Below are 18,753 nucleotides of genomic sequence, written 5' to 3' on the forward strand. Positions count from 1 at the left end.
GCTTACACATGTCAGAATAGCTAAACTAATCAATCGGTTGACTGACTGACTGACTGACTGACTGAGGCTCAGGTACATGCCTCCACAGTTGATGTCAGCAACAGCTATTATATACAGCACTACCAGAGGCTGCTTGCACAAAGTGATAATAGTCTATTAAAGTTGATTGTAGGTACCATGGTGACATGTTAGAACATGGTGTTATGGTAGTTACTATCACCTTAGCCCACGATAGTTTTGTGCAAGAGGCCACATTCATGTACTAGTACCTACATTCATGTACGTCACTGGAGAAAAAAAAAACTATTGGCATGCCAAATGAAACAAAAAACATGACAGAATCCTTCTACCAGAATAGGACTCTAACAATTCATTACTTCTTCAGATTTCTCCTTTTTCTAACCATGCAGTTCAACAACTGTGTAGTTATTTAAGAATGTTTATGTAAAACAAATGAACAACAACATATCTCAAGGCCATACTCTCCTACCCAAACACTCACCTGTCGTTTCAGCAAAACTTGTTCAAGACAGTGAATCTTTTGGCGCCCTTTTGTTTGCCCTAAACAAACACTGTCCCAATTTGTAGCAAATTTCACTAATTTGTTTTACATGACAATTTACGATGGGAAATGTTTACGAGATGGACATTTTAACAATGGCAGTCTGAATTTCACCAACAGCCTAACAACTTGCACTCGACCCAAATGAACAAGACAGGTATGGACTCTGAAGGCGTCAAACTTCACACAAACAAATCTCAATCGAACCATTTTGCTGTAGTAATATATTTTTAAGGACTAGCTCAGTGCTTGATCAGACATAAGTGGCCTATAGATGTTTTTGGGAGTATTTTCCAGTCTGGTTTGCAAATGCTACCTCATAGAAGTTCTGAATCATGCAAATCACGTATATGAATCTAAGGAATATACCAACTTAACATCCAACTTAACAACATTTTAGTACTTAAAATACAACAATTATCTTTCAAGGATCTAAATACAAAATGCAATAAATGTAAATGTATATGTATAGGAAATTCACATATGACATCTGCACATGTACCTGACTGTCACAAAATCTGCATTAGGAAGATATTGCAACTTATATTACAAACATGTTGACCTGAACATGCCAATCATTAAACAAAACATAACAGCAGCATGGGTGGCTACATTAATAGACAAACTTTAAATCTGAAATGAAGACGTGTTCAAGAAAACAGAACATAAGGTTCGACATCAAGACGAGAAACGAAATGAAAATCCAGAGTAGAAACAGAAGCCATCTTACCTCCCAGGCTGATTCTTGGCTTTCCACAGTCGGCTTCAGGATGCCTTTAAACGGACCGTAAATTTTGCCAAATGGAATGGCGGTCTTGGTACGCACCCTGGCTGCGGGGCGGTTCTCAGAGGGCTGGAACTCCAGTTCGTCAGGTAGCCCGGCGCAGTCTGCGCTAATGCCAAGAGACTCTCCCTTCATGTTCATTTGAGTGTCGTTCCGTCTTTCACTCAAAGTGGAGTGTTCCGGCTGGCTTGCTTCCTCAACTTGATTGTCCTGACAGGCGAGTGAGGTGGGACACTGTGAACCCTCCTGCTTTCCCTCTCCGACTTCCTCTACAATGCCTTCATCTGGCTCGTCTGCAACATGACAAAACCACAGAAAAATCAAGAATTGCAAAATTAATCCAGGGAGAAATTTGATTTGTTGATTTGATTGGTGTTTTACGCCGTACTCCAGGGAAGAATAACTAAATTAAATTCAGCAATGGAATTTTAGGGTGTCCATTTTCATGATTTTGAAACGTCAAAATTTTTAACGGTCAAAACAAGAATTTACATAAAAAATTAGGTATTCTGAAGCCATTAAAGCAACAATACCACAAAACAGAAAATGAGAGCACCAAAGCAAAATTTCAACAAATATAAACATGCTAGATTTGCACCTGTCCATTTCTTTAACAAAGCCCACAGAAAAAATACAGCACCAGAGGCTCGTCATTTTGAACTGCACCTTTGCAGGGAGAGCTTTTCAGGCCACAATAGAGAGAGCCAGAATTGGGCACGCACATGAGGCCTCCACAGGGCAAAAAGGGAGATTCCCTGAAAAGGCCTTTTACATTTGACCTGAATTTGACAACAAAGAAGTTCAAATTTTAGTGGGATGAGTGAAGTGCTGAATAGTAGTGAAAGAAGCTGTGCCACGCGACAGTCATCTCTATGCACAAAGGTAGATGTCGGCTTCCACTCACCCAAGATAAATGATATTTGATCTTGTCTACAGGACATGGGAGTTAACAAAAGACAAGTACAACAGATGTTCTGCTGTTTAAGATATCTATATGAAAACATCACTACACTTATATCCTTCTCTGAATGGCACAGGTGTGTTTACACTTTGGCAAAGGAAGCGATGCTCAGGAAATTGCCTACCTGCATACATTTATATGCAGGTACATACATTAATGACAGGTAAAGTGAAAACATGGTACACATTCTAAAACTTGAATTGACAAATGACAACTGATAACATAAAAATCCTTCCAAAATTTACTTATGTCGAAAGAGCATAAAATCATAATTATGAATTTTTATTCTGTTTTATTCCACATTAAACTGAATCGATTCGACATTCAGGGACGAGGTACAAGTAGAGGCGAAATGCTGTGAAGCTAAACAATAAAACAGCCACAGAGAGCCACCCCACACCTACCTCACCCCACCCCACCTCAATCTCATTGGTATGTACATGTCTCATCGCACAGATAGTAACTGGAGCTTTTCCAGCTTCCAAAAATGCTTCTATATGCCTATTGCTCCCTTTCCACTGCCCAGCAATTTGCAATTTCAAATTGTATGAAGGCACTGACAGGTAAAATTGACATTTGTTAGATCTAAGTTTACGCAGTTAAGATGAACTGAAAGGCTGTATTTTCTATGACAACATAACAACATTGGAGAAATAAGACAACAATACAGCTGTCAGTTCCACGCACTTAATTCGCCAGCATAACTAGCTGGAGGTTTTGTATAGATCAATTACTGTCAACACAATAGATAATAGGAGATAATGGCAGACTCTAATCAATAAGCAATCAATTGATCAATGCTAATTAAGGATGATTCAATGGAAAGGACATATCATTGATTGTGAAAAGAGATAAAGCAACACAGCTTCACCCGCCTGGTTAAGTCTGTCAATAGACACTATCACATTTTAAAGTGACAGCCCCTCTGTCAAAGAGACATCAACGATGACTCTGACATCGCCCTTGATGAAAAGACGTAAGATACAATTTTTCCGCACGAACAACTCAGGCAGCAGTCTCTGTCATCTGATGGCTACTCGAGGCAAACTGCGCATCTCAAGAGAGATCGAAAACAATCGCTGGGTGTAACTGTGAAAGATGAAAAGTGAGATGGCCATTTCACAGCTGACTGGTCGATTACAAGACGAGAGGTCAGCCGAGGAACTCTTGGTCAATTTCTATACGAGTGCCTCCGAAAACTCGATATCACTGGTTAAGATGAACATCTAACATTAACTGAAGAGCTGTTTAGCTTTAATGGATGCCACTCCTGAAGTCCCACCGGTTCAAACCACTTCACTATGCTCTCTCCATTTTTTCCGAGGGAAAAAGGCTTGACAGAACACATGCATAGTTTGGACAAGCGTTAACTTCAGTCATATCAGTCGTGTTAGGCTAGGTACCTAAACGCTGCTCGGCAAAGGATATATTCTGTGTAAAATATCATAATTATTCATACTTTGATTTGGGCGAAAAATACCTCTCCAGTCCCAACCCCCTGATCACACCCCCCTCCCCATTTCCCCCTCTTCCCTGCCCATCCATCCTCACAAATACCACGGAAACGTCAATATTCTAAATCTCAAATAATTTAATTTCTTTAAAAAAAAAAGGACAAAAGCTATAAAATGACAAAAAAATAAACAAAAATTTTCCAAAAAAACAGGAAAATGAACATGTTTTTTTTTCTTGCATGGTACATGATTCATACACACACACCTGTTAGCAGGTAAAAACTGAATTCATACCTCCTTCAACGAGAAGCACTTATTGAATTCAATGAAGAAATACTATCTTTGCACCCGTAAAATAGCTACAGCACACATGCTATACACTGGCCTGGATTCCTAGTGGTAGGGGAACAGAGGTGGATCACACTACATGTACATGTACCAGTTAATACAGGTATCTGGCATTGTCTGATTGGCTAAGCTACAATGTACTTGTATCACATGACAATCATGACTACACATTCGGCCAGCAATGGCCTGTAGTTACCCAGGCAAGCTCTCAAGTCCACAAAGCTGCTGTTTTCTTGTTCACCTCAAGCTGGTTTCATTTTATTCACATCTATTTTTTGTTATTATTCACTGGAAACCCAAGTCGTCTATGCATTATCTCACCCATAATGGCTGCCCTATTGGGAGACGGGCGTCTGTTAAGGTCCTCGGAGGGCCATTGGCGCGTGGCTACCTATTGTGCCAGGAAGATCGCGTCGCTCAATTGACACCCGAGATTGTCGCGTGCCACATTCATCTCACAGTGCAATATTCAGAACCACCCCCTTTTTTATCCTCTCAGCTCTTCTGCTTAAACAATGAGGTATATCATGGGAACCACCTGCTAGTCTGGGGGCATTAGGGTGGGCATTAAGGTGAGCTCTTAGCCTGGCTCTACCCTTGACCCCAGAGGCTGCATGCACATCTACACTTGGGTGTCCCATCAGGCACATCCACTGGTCCTTTATATACAGTCAAGCTGAAACAAGATCTGTTCTTTGCCGTATGTAGTAACCAATGATCAAACGTTTCACCTGGTATTCTCAAATGATCTTTGATACATCTAAGCATATTTTTGAATGAATGTTTCTGCCTGAATTGATAAAAATGAATACAGATTCATGAAGTTATATATCCAATCATCTTATGGTTTTATGGCCATCTTTTTGGAGGTCTTAAAATACAAGGATGGTACCCTTATGCTGTGCTTTATCACACTGACAGAGCTTAAATATTGTCAGACACATTGTATACCTTACAGCCTCCATTTAAAATCCCAGAATGGTCATCCACGAATGATAAGCATGAAAATCATTTTCAACTGTATGCCGCCTGAGCTATTTCTAAAGCAGAGAGCAATGATTTATGTCGATCTTTAAAGCAATGGTAATCACACATCCAGACGAGCCAGACGCCAGCATAAGAGCTAGGCGCGTGCCAGGCGTATTGAGAAAAACTCTGTTTTCTAAAGAAAGGTAACCTTTCCGTGTGAAATAAGTCAACTGACATGTGTGATATGTTGAATTGATGTTCATGCATCTAAACAGGGCAAATCATCTAAGCTACGCTTTCAATTTAATTTCAGCCACATGTACGGCCTTGTTTTAGATTTACAAGAAGATAATAGCCCAAGAACTAATTCAAAGGTATAAGAGTTTACTGAAGAAATTATGTTAAACAATACATAGAGGTGAATGCAGATCATAATTAACACGACAACTTAATTACAAAGGTTCAAATCTCAACATTTTTTTTTTTAACATTAGTGATGTTTGTATTTTTAAGTTCTGGGCTTATGTCAAAAGATTATTTTAAAAACAGAGATCAGTTTAAACAGCCAACTCCTTAGGGCTTGAAGTTTATATTCATTTCCAACAAGCTGTTCCGTTTACCTGCCAGAACTGATCACACAAAGCTATGTTGTTTTTCCTCATTGACATGAACTCAGCTAAAAAAATGAACAGTTCAGTTAATACAACTGTCCTTCCCCAGAACCCTGACGATGAAACATACTTAATGAGTTTCATCGCAATATCCGACACGGGGACGGCTCAGGTTGTGTCATCAAAGGAAGCAAATTTGTTGATCAGTCAACTAAATATCCTCAACAATTCATCAATAAAACTAAGCTCCTGCGGCATAATTTAAAGTGGGAAAAAAATCCAGAATTCATTTTTAATTATCGGCTACGTGTAAGATACGATAAATTACAGCATAGCTCATGATGTTCCCAGGTTCAAACCTACACTTCAGATATAGATGTACACCTTATGTGGGAAGTGCAATAACGCTCTGATGACTCAAATATAAAACCTATCGGTATTGGATTTATCGAACAATTGAAACTCCCTCAATAAAACATTTCATGTTTATTCCTACAGCATCATTTGCAGTATTTAATTTTAAACTCTCCTTTTTGAAAGAGTGAAGTAAATGTTCTTTAACATCCAGGTACCACAATTATTAACCTATTTTACTAACTTTACAACTGAAAATATTACTTGTTAATTTTCTTATTCATTTAGTACCCTCTGAATTAAATCATGTGAGTACAGTATACTTGTAGCCAGAGACTAGTACAACTATACAGGTTTTGATACAATTTTATTACCAGGAGATGGCTGGTAAAATTGTTAAACACATATATTAAATTTCTAAACAAGTGATCATTCAAAGGCTTCCAGCACTCACCTCGACCATTACACCTTATAACTGTAAATTTCTTGCTATGCTTCTGAGCATGTAGCTGGTTACCTGGCTCCTCTGAGAAGGACAATGTGTGGTTCCTTCTAGTCAACAGTCTTACTTGGTTGAAGTCTGAAGGCAGGCAGCTAGATCACCCAAGACTATTTATTTACAGTTGCCACAAACCTTGGCAAACACACCTGTTTCCAAAGGTAGAAGCCTTACCTGTGTTAGCTAAGGCCACCAAGTCTTTAGTCCAGCCACTACACCTGAGCCTATCAAATTATACCCCAGCTCTTCACAACACCTATCAAAGCCAGGCAAAATGACAGGTGATGGGTCACTCGGCTGATTGACAGAAAACCTGACACCTGAAGCAGACACACTAGTATATGTCTACACTACAGGCACTTCAAGGTTCGCAGACATCAAGTTTTTGTCGATGTCAAAACTATTTCTATAATCATATATATAATATCCTTTTCTTAAGGATTTCTTCACAAAATGCAGTTTATTTGTATGTAAAAATTTGCATAAATGCTTACTTACAAATCATGTATACCATTTCTGTTCGCTGAATAAAAAAAGATAGTTAGTTTGTTTGGTTATCAAGGGTATAACACATACTTATGGCTGAATGAATATCTTCAAGTATCTTAATATCCGACATTAAGAGCTCTTAAAGTCAGGATCAAATTCTTTTAAACAGGACATCAGCTGGTTAGAATGTATGAATATCCTGTCAGATCTTCTCTACCTGTCTTTTTTTTAAGTTCACTATACGACAGCTTAACACAGCTGCCATAGTTAAGCAGATAATGTTAAACATCAAAGAAAAATGACATACTTTACACAGGTAAGCTCTTAAGTGGTGAAAATCATTCTTCAAAGACCAGATATTTCAGTTAGCTGAGCACAACACCGCAGACATTCGACCCAGACGCTATCAGGGAGGCAACCATCGTCATTCATTACACACATTATAATCTCTTCACATCGCGCTTTTAAATTTCCCTGCTTTCTACTCAGCGACAAGACAACGGTGTCATGTCATTATGTTGCAAGCTTATCTCTGCCCCCAAAGACTTCAGCACAACCTCAATGTTACTTAATTCTCATGTGATAAATGGATCACTTTTACTCTACACTTTAATGAGAAATCTTTCTTTTGAAACTCTCTGGTCCTAAATTAGGACAGTGTGAGATCCGCATGTATGATGTCAGCTTGCCTTCTATTGGCTCAATCGAGGAATTCTACCTTGTACCATAAACATCCTACTGATATGTGTGACATAACGAGACAATCAGCACAATTGGTAAGTGGTCTGGTTTTCAGGGTGTTTCAAATATTTTCATTTCTTTTCTATAACATATTAACTTACATGTAGTTGTCTAAGGCGACAGCTTTTTCCAAATCCTCAAAAGGTGCAAAAACTAAGAGACCATTACACTGAAAAATGATTAACAGTCTTGATTTTGAATAATTGATAGAAGATTTACCCATAAAAAAGGAACTTTTTGTCTTTGGTGAAACTATCAATCAATAGATACATGGTACAGATAACAGTCGCTCAGGTTAATGAAAACAATTAGAACTGTCAACTGTGCACTGTGTTGACTTCTTCCGTAGCATGACATAAGAGATAGATTCTTGTCAAACTAAGTCTGATGGAACAATTCCCTGTAATCTATGATGTCTGCTGCCATCTGTCACATACAAAAGTTATCCACTTCTACTCGCCCACAATGCCTGGGTCGATTCACAGAAGTTAAGTACCATCGTTATCTCCCCTTGGAATTATCGCCCTATTATTTATAGGCCCTAATCTTGTCATTAACCGCAATGCCGTCATTTCCATCCTTTGCCAGATACATCAATTTCGTCTATGAAAGGAGACAAGCAGCCAGGTAAAAATCCATAGAGCTCAGGCAAATGCCCTTAACGAGGCAAAATATCTTGTCAGGTAAACGGGCTTTGACAGCCAGATTAGATTGTTAATGCCCAGAGATAAAATAAAAATCAAAGGTATTAAGCTGGCCGTTGCTCAGGTGTCTGTTGGGGCTCTAGTAATTGCAGCGTTTGTAAACACACCCAGCTGGGAGATATGGCCAGTGGATGAGAGAATAAAACAAGGCCAGATAAAACATGATGCTGGAATAACAGAGAGATGATAGAGAACAGGGTGAGGCGTGGAAGGAAACAAATAATAATCAGGATGGTGGAATAACAAATACGAGAGAGAACAGTGTGAGGTGTGGAAGGAAATAATAACCAGGATGGTTGAATAACAGAGATGAGAGAGAACAGGGTGAGGCATGGAAGGAAACAAATAATAACTGGGATGGTGGAATAACAGAGATGAGAGAGAACAGGGTGAAACGTGGAAGGAAACAAATAATAATCAGGATGGTGGAATAACAGAGATGAGAGAGAACAGGGTGAGATGTGGAAGGAAACAAATAATAATCAGGATGGTGGAATAACAGAGATGAGAGAGAACAGGGTGAGGTGTGGAAGGAAATAAATAATAACCAGGATGGTGGAATAACAGAGATGAGAGAGAACAGGGTGAGGCATGGAAGGAAACAAATAATAATCAGGATGGTGGAATAACAGAGATGAGAGAGAACAGGGTGAGGCATGGAAGGAAACAAATAATAACTGGGATGGTGGAATAACAGAGATGAGAGAGAACAGGGTGAGGCATGGAAGGAAACAAATAATAACTGGGATGGTGGAATAACAGAGATGAGAGAGAACAGGGTGAGATGTGGAAGGAAATAAATAATAATCAGGATGGGTGAATAACAGAGACAAGAGAGAACAAGGCGAGGCGTGTAGGAAATAAAAATCAAACAGAATATTTGAAAATAATATAAAAAAAAAATGGAATATGCACCTGTATCGAGTTTGATTTAACCTGAGAATTCTGCACAAAGTCAGTACAAAGAATAACCCAAGCTGCTGCTTATCTACCCATTCTCCACTTTATATGTGTAACACGTGTATTCACATTATGTTCAGTTTCTTAATCACACTCATAACAATATAGCTACAGATACAGTCGTTGAGAGCCCATTTCCATCAATTAAGGCATGGTGGCTTTATCATAGTAACACTGAAACCTAAAATCAGTCATGTGCTTTGATAAAATTATCACTAACTGTCACAGCGAGTCAATTAAAAACGACCAACATGGTGGGGGGGTGGGGGGGGGAGAGAGATCAGACCAAGAGTATCCTGCTGGGGGCCTCCATGGGAATACCATAAACTATCCCTTGTTTCTAGGACGAGACGAGATTACCTGGCAGTGTAATTAAACCTGGGATATTGTTTAGCAAATAAACCTGTGAAGACAGCCAACCAAGCAAATCAAAAGGCGATTAGAGAAGAATCAATTTCAGGTAGCAAGTTAATCCTAGTAAAGGCAGATCTCAAACTCTCACAGCTGTAGGTGTGAAACCATAAGCGGTGTGTTTGTACTTCGTGAATGTCGATTGCAGATTGCATACAACACTGCAACCGACCATGCACGCTCAGACAACCAGCAGTCTAAGAACATGGGCAACTTTTATATCATTCACTTACACATATCACAAGAGGTAAAAACTCTTTTTTCCTCTTTCACCTGAAATACATGTGCGGTGAAAAGACAAAATCAGAAAATGGAGATACATGTATATAAAATCAAACAGCATTTCAGGTTAAGTTCTACAAAATCCAAAGACAGCCTTCATTTATTATTTATATCAAGGTGAAATGTCAGAATTTCCTTCACTGATAAAAGTGATATCTCACCGGCTAGAGTTAGATATGAATTCTGTTATTACACACCCCAACGCGATGACGTCACAAAGAAGCATTTTGTTTCTATGACATTCTGAGCTCAGCAGAAGGATGCCATAATACAAGTTAAGTCAACTTTAACATTTCTTATATCACGCTACAAAACACAACATCATACAAGTTATCTTGCGTGACGTCACACTATATAAGGTCTACAGCTAAAAACATTGCTTAATCTTGTTCAAAAACACAAAATCGCGATATTATCAAAATACAAATAATAAACAGAATATTGCACAGTGAAGGTTGAATACCATAAATATTTTTCTCGTGAAAGGTGAAAAATATTAATGATATTCAACTTTCACTGCATAATATCCTCTATATATTTAAGTTCATTAGATGAGGTAGGTTTTAAATATGTCTGTACAACTAGAAGTTGCTTTTGAAGACTTGATTATTCACATGCATTTTGAAGCACACACACATTTAGCCAGATTTAGTTCAGCACAAAACCAGCTGGCCAAATCCATAACATGTGCATTACTTGGGAGTATCAGTTATGATATGCCGACTGAATTGTCTCTGAAACACAGCCATAACAATAAAACCAGTCATTACACATGCCTAATATTTAACAGAGGCAATAAAAGGCTGAAGCCGATCTCTGATATCATTGAGACTGGTGTGTCCCGAACAGACATCAAAATTGATACAGTGTAGCCGAGTGTCAGTATGCTGAAGTGATCCGATGCTAATGGGAGTTATAGATGCTCGTCCGGGCCCTGGGTCATACACGGCTGATGTCAGAGTCCGTGAGCAGCAATCGTCGCAGACAGCCTGGCAAGGATTGATAGCGACTCCGTATTAAGACAAAATCTCAAGAGCTGACCACACAGACAAATGACAGCGCAGCCTCTCTCTCAAGTGCGGACATCTGTGCTCTTTCCTGTCTAATAACAACGCGTAACTGATTTCGCGGTAAGGCACAATACCGACTCTCTTGCCATATTCCTCGTTAAAAAAAAAAAACTGTAAAAAAAAATAAATAAAAATATTCCAGAAAAAAGGGCTCTCCTTAGCTTTTGAACTCTACTCCTCACAAAAGCATCTGCCTTTGAAAATAACATCTTAATTTGCAAACAGGGAAAGAAAGATTTCATTGAGAAAGGCAGGATTCACTCAAGTGAAAACTTGTGTAATAACTACTACATTATCCTGCCCACAAGATTGTTTCCTGCCCTCCCCTGCTAATCGTGTCACTCTCAAATTCATTTTCACTTTGTGTCTCCCAAAAAATCCCCTCGTAATACTCCAGACTTATTCCGAATCATCGACAAAGAAGAAAAGAAAAAAACATCCGCATTATTTAGGGAGTGATAATTAGAAGTATCAAAAGGAGACATTAAACACCATCGATCATCAGAAACGTCTTCAGATTGGGAAAAGTTTTTGCCGTGTCTTTGTTAGGCAGAACATGGCTATATCGAGGAATCAGTACAAGTTGATCAAGCACATGATTTTAACATGAAAAGCCAACAAAACAATTACATTCACTGATAAACAAATGAACTGGTCAATTCAATGAATTAGAAAGGAGCTGAGAGTAAACAATGCGAATGCGAGCAAAAAAACCATCAGTTATCAGAAAACAAAGGCCATGATTCATGTTACAAATGATTGTTATTCCACGGACTTTAATGAACGTCACAAGCATGCAGACGTGCTAGCTATACTTATTAGTGACTTCTATAGCAGAACTTTAGGTGAACATCAAAATGTAGACAAGCCAACAAGTGGTCAGAGTAATTTTACCCCTCCCCCCCCCAAAAAAAATTTCAGTTTGTTAGATGTAATGCAATTAATTACACTAGGAATCACTATCATTGTTAATTCACTAGTGTGCCATTTTTTTTCTTTGCTGTTTTTGCTGTGGTGATAAGTCAGTGTTGTATGCTCCACTTGGTGTTAGAAGAGATCGTCTGGTACGACACTGACTTCTCCTCTCCAATAAGTCGCTCGTTTGCGCAATACAGCCGATTCGAGCACGGATTTTCACGATAGGACTTTAAGACAAACTGTGTTGTGCGATCCTGCTGTACGTTTCTACCGTGACACTCATCACGGCTCCGTTGACGGGCTGCTGTCAGTTAAAGACTGCAGAGTTAGCCTCGGTGTTTGGACAGCTGTTTGGTTCCGCCGGCAAATTCCATGGTTTTACGCTGGGGCTAGAGTGTACCTCAGAAGCATCTAAACTCTCCGTCAACATTGAAGATACCCCCAGAATCAGATCTCTGCCGATGTGCAACAACCACGGATTTACTCCAAAACCTGAGGAAGTTTTGTCAAACATGACACTTATCAAGAGCTTGTAACAAGCAAAAAAAAGTTCCTAGACTGTCTAATGTACACGTAACACTGTATCAGTTCGAATTTCCAGTCACTGCCTTTCAACATACCTGACCATCTCTTGTTAAATAAAAACATCTATGATAAACTGTACACACCTTGACAACACCATCCAGATGTGTTGTACATACACGGATTTAATGAGTGAATGACGATTGAACTTTAACACTACACTGGCAATATTCGGACATACTGTATAGTGAGAGAAGTTTAGAACCAAGGCTATATTAGAGTTCATTAAATTTTTGTGGGTTTTTTTTTTCTTTTTTTTTTTTTTTGGCTTTTCATAGTGCATTTGGTGATTGTATTTGACTGCAACACAAACAATGTCAGTAGATCTATATTCTGTTATTGTTGTTTTATAATTTATCTACATTTTACTTAACGAAAATAACATCATCAATAAGGTACATAACAAATATATATATGTACATTGTATGATTGTAGTAACGAGAAGAGTTCCAGTGACACCCTGTTATGTTCCTATTATCGTTCCTAAAGGGAAATATCCAGGAGAACATTTCATTCTTAACTACAGTTGTTTTGACACCTGTGTTCCCACTGACTCACAGCATGGGAATTGTGGTGAAGTAATCTGCAACAACAACAAAAGTGCCACTGCAGCATTGTAGTAGATAGTTATGTCACCAAATTCCTTGCTGGGATTAACTAAGATGGTTGTATTTCAGCGATGAATGGTTTGTGTACACTGCCCTAGGGGTGTGGTATTGACCACTAATCTTCTAACAAAGAGTCCAGTTAAAGTGACCAGTGGTACTTCAGGTCAAGTGTCCCCTGAGCGGTCATCGGGTTACCTGGCTAAATAAGAGGGTCCCAACTCAATTACCTGGAATCCAAGAATACCTGCAGTTGTTGTACCTATTGTCTGGTCATTTACTTTAAGTGTTCAAAGGTGTTACAAAAACTGTCAATTAACACTGGAAAGAAGTCAAGAAGTTCACATTCTTTGAATTTCCTTTTCACAAGTCAATGCATATCCTTACCTGGATTTTCAACAACAATGTCATCAATAGGCCTAACTGTGTCAACCAATTGACACCTTACCAATGAATCTACAGCAGTCACATACAGGTGAGAAACAAGTCAACATAACCACTTAATGTCATTATTTCACCAGTCTTACCACACCTGTAATCCCAATTATTTAAAGCAAGAGTAGTCCTCAGGTGTGACTTCATTAGTCTAATAGTGACAAAATACAATCGCATTGCACTGGGCAGCCCAACTTTTCACACATGTTTAGAAAATTTCCAGAAACCTGGTTATAACTTGGGTTTCTCCTAGCCAATGAAGTTAGGAGTTTAATGAAAGGTCATGATTGAAATAACCAGTTAATTTACTGTTGGTGCAACATACTAAATAAATCTCTACAAGGCTACATGAGCAAACACTAACATGTAATTAATGGAAAGTTAAACAATTCCTTCCCTTACTTTTAATATCTGTGAGTTTAAGTGCACATAAGAGTGTGAAATTAGTGTTAGTTAATATGCACCCTTCCAAAAGGGAAATAACCAAGTAGTCAGAGCCTTAACTGAATAATAATTCAATAACTTCACAATACAAGTACAATCAAATGCAGAATAACTGCCAAAATCAAAACTTTCACAGTGCTCTTTTTCTGTGATATGAGGCGCTGTTCCAGTCCTTCCCTGTTTCTAACTTTCATACACGTTTACCTTGAACTGTGTTTTAGCCAGAAATAGGATACCTGTGACAAGTGAGCTCTTTGAAAAATATCATCGTCTTACATGATAACTTTTTCACCAGAATTAAGTCTATCCAGCAAAGCACACCTGTAATCAATGATATCAAAGCTACATATACAGGTGTGGCAGTAATCCCTGCTACAACTTCCACCTGCCTTTAACTCTGTCAGTATAGCCCAGTAAGGTGTTTCTCTGTTTTACTTTGTTCTTAGATTTGAAAAAAAAAAACAAGACAAGATCCTTTTCACAATATCAATAACTGCATGTTCTTTTAAATACTAAAGCACACTCAATTTTTGTTGTATCGATGACCCAAAGAAAAATTCCCATTCTCTCAAACAACAATTTTGATTTCATTATTACTTGAATCAGTTTGAAAACACTGTGATATCAAAATAATAAAATGACATCAAATTATACAAGGCAATACTAAAGCTTTCAGATAAAATATGTCACTAATAATAATTATTACATTCTGTCAATTTTTTCCCCAGTGTTTTTATATTTTTTGTCAGTTTTTTTCCATCATATTTGCAACCCCTGGTGAGCCTGGACAGAGCAGAGAGCCAGAGAAGAGGTGTGGTAAGATGTGACAGGATAGAGAGGGTAAAAGCCATATTGACTCAGCTGCCCTGCTGACGATAGGTCTACCTGTCAGGGGTCACCTTCTAATAACCATCCGCATACTTCCTTTGTACATCAGAACAACATACTTTGTGGGGTTTAAAACCGCCTTAGCAGAACGCAAGACCACAAGAGAACAAAGCAAAAAAATAATCCTTAAGACTCATTATTTGTTAAGTCAGTTTGACGTTTTCTTTATGTCAAAAATGTCTATCATAGAACTGCTCAGAACATTTTCTAACAGCGGTTTCATTATGGAGAGTCAAAATGTGAATAAAATGTTGTTGTTTTTTTCGTGTTGATTTACGATGATTTACATTCTAAAACAAATTTTACTGGAAATAAGAAAGAATAAAAACCAGACTACAATACACCATTGCTTCTGGAATAAGCTATCTATAACTCTAATAAATGTTGATTTATTTATTTATTTGATTGGTGTTCTACGCTGTACTCAAAAATATGTCACTTATACAATGACTGCCACATTATGATGACAGGAAACTAAATCTGATGATGTAGTTGGTTATGTTATTCCTATCATTAAACAAAGCTGTTCAAAATCAACAAAAGATTTTTTAAACGAAAATAACGGTAAATAAAAATCCTCAGTTTCATTCATATCCTCCTCTTAAACTCATATGCATGCATCTACATTATAGGTACTCTAGCAACTGTCAAAGGGAAAATGTTTAACACAAATTAACCCCTTTATCAGTGTGACTGTTCTGCCGAGTTTTGTTCCCCTCCCCACCTGCTGCAGGAAGTGATGAGGATTCGGGGAAATGGAGGCCTGATATCTCCCCCAGCCTCCGTACCTAGCTCCAGCCTCAGTGAAACACAACACTTCACCATAATAGCAGCACAACTTCACCTTCACACACAGCTGCAATGCTTCCTCCTAAACCCTTTGTTCTCCTTGTCTCTGTTTTCTATGATTTCAGCTTTGAGAGGATAATTCTTCTTTATTTTTTTTTTCACTATCGTCAGACTCTTTTTTTTTTTTTTTTTTTTTTTTAATATTCTTTCTCTAGTCTGAATACAACCCAAGAGAGAATGCAGTCAGGCAGAAGCCAACGTCTGATTGGACAATAAAACTGGCATCAGAAAAATTCAAATTCAAAAAAAAAAAAAAAAAAAATGCATGTTGCATGAATCACATTTCATTCTTTCTTTAGTCGTCAAATTTGCAAAATAGAGGATGAACAAAACCAAATTAGACTTCTGCACAACAAACGCTCCTGGCTGCTGCGCAACAATCGGGCAAGCTACACAGAATCATTAAGATATGAGAATCTGAATAAATCATCATATTCATGTACTTTGATGTGGAATGGCTAAAATTTGTCATCATACTTGTGGCTGAATCAGTGAAAGCAGGCATACAACAAAATGATATCTACAATCACAATATGACAAATAACAACATAAAAGCATGCTATAACATAAAAATAAAGGTTACAGGCTAAATACTAGACTAAACTGATTAGTAATCACAGTGTTTATGTTTTCATTTAGAGCACCTTTTTAAAAACTAAAAAAACAGTACTTAAGTTTATTAATTTTTCAATTAAAATGAAGATAAAAAAAAAGGTTGATCAGTACATCTGGCTTTCAATACCACTCAAAAGGTCAGATCTGTTCATTGTGCTAACCACATCACACAATACGGATCACAGCAGTCCAGTACTGTAGCTTTAGTATCCAAATTAGTGTCCGCTGTAGGAATACAAGTGCACTAACATATAATCAATAATTCGAGAGTAATTTTTTGTAAAACCTATACCAAACATATTGAGATTTCGGCTAACACATTCTAGAACTGACTTTTAGACATTTTCTTCACACATATATCTAGGGTAACCAGAAATCCCAGTGGTTTCCAAAACCGCATCACTGGTAAACTTAAGACATGACGAAACCATAAAATCCACTAAAGCTAAAAAAACAGCTAAAACAAAAAAAGGTTTTTTTTCTCTTTTCTTGACAAAAAGCTTTGAATTTTCTTACACAAAAAGGTTTTACAATGTAACTTATCACTGGATAAGAGACTAAACTGATCTGGTATCTAGCTTTACAGGTAACAAAAAAACTGAAAGAAAAACAAGAAATAACATGATCCCTTACAAGAAGGAGAATGTCGTGTCTCTCCACAACACAAGTTTTCCCTCAAGTTTTCCTGACGTATGTAAGCATTTTGCTACAGCCCTCATCAAAAATCCTACCCTGGGTAAGTAATCCAGAAGACAATAGCCTGTTTCAATTTATCCCAACAGAAACTTTTGGCTATATCAAATATTTTCCTTCTTCAGTGAAAACAAGTTTTTTGGGAGATAAATGTATCCAGCACTTCACAGTTGTCACCTCCTCCGAGGACAATGTGTCCGCAGGGAATTGTAGTCAAGATCCGAGAAATGTCACCTTTCACATCATGCAGTATCTGATAGCAACAGAAGGGCAATCATCGCTTCACATCTGAGGTATGTCTAAGTCAGTGAGACCTGGCCTCTAGTAGCTGGCACACACTTGCTATGACATCAGCGTGTGATTTCGCATATATAGCTTCAGGACAAATAAATGATAACTAATCACAGCCAATCGGTATTGTGTGACAAGCCTGTTTGTAAACAACTGGTTCCTTCATTAGAAAAAAAAGTAGAGCATCAATGACAGTGTGATAGTTAGCAAATGGTTATACATGACTGGTGAAATACTGGTTGAAAAATGGTCACATGTAACTGGTTGAAATATGACCTAGTGTCAATTTAGGGTTCAGTTCTAACTATTCAAGTAAATGCTTAAACAATAGCAAATTACATACCCCACAACAACTTGACTTTAGCAGAATGTGGGTTAATAATTAAAAAAAAACAACAAATGGAATGACGTTAAATGGGATTTATTAGACATCAATGGTCCAGAACTGCACAAAATGCTGATTGTCAATTTTAGTAGACATGCTTAGCTCTCCAGAACACAAACTGACATATACCTTGTTACTGTTGACTAACTTAATTCAAATGCTGATTGTTGTCGACTACATACTAGGACTCGATCTACAACCGTGTACAGTGCTGCTACAACACTATAAAAATCATTTTCAACTTTTTCTGGCAAATCTGGGTCCACTTTCATAAGACCTTACAAACGATTGTTACTAAAGCTCTCTTGCAAATCAAGCTGTCTTACCTAAGATTTTACAATCACGAGATGATTTCTGGAAAAAGTTCCACAGACAAGAAAATGTATTCACACTGCTTTCATTTAAAGGCCCCACATCATGTTATGGTACTCCAACCTACTATATCTGGCATGAAACACCAATGAAATAAAACATTATAATATTTGCTTATGAAAAATTGCTAAGAAAATGTTGAGTTTTGTTAAAGAAATCCTTGTCCACAAACTATCCTATTCTTACACATACATGTAGTAAAAGATCATTCAGTCGCACAACTCTACCCAACTTACTTCTAGCTAGTTCTAACCAGTTGTTTTTAGGAAGATGACATTTCAAGCAATTATGGGTATGCTGCATAGCCCTTAAGAATTTGTACAAAACAGCAGGTTTTCAAAAAGCAGCTCGAGGAATTCACATATGTGATCTGTAAATTATTGAATGCATTTGAAATTTTTAAACCACTGACACACAATCAATGAAATGAAACTTTCTGCAAAATGAATAAGAACGATTTTTAAACAAAGAGATTTC

The 18,753-nt window shown here is 37.8% G+C and overlaps 1 protein-coding gene across 1 annotated transcript in view; it reads right to left on the minus strand.

The window, feature by feature from the left end:
- The window catches only part of LOC135475041 (histone-lysine N-methyltransferase PRDM16-like), a 97,895-nt gene that overhangs the window by 52,654 nt on the left and 26,488 nt on the right, over positions 1-18,753 (minus strand). Inside the window, exon 2 of the mRNA XM_064754776.1 lies at positions 1,293-1,639. Within this exon, the coding sequence (XP_064610846.1) occupies positions 1,293-1,639 (347 nt within the window). The remainder of the gene's footprint in view (positions 1-1,292; positions 1,640-18,753) is intronic.

This window comes from Liolophura sinensis, chromosome 9, assembly GCF_032854445.1.
Source record: "Liolophura sinensis isolate JHLJ2023 chromosome 9, CUHK_Ljap_v2, whole genome shotgun sequence".
NCBI lineage: Eukaryota > Metazoa > Mollusca > Polyplacophora > Chitonida > Chitonidae > Liolophura > Liolophura sinensis.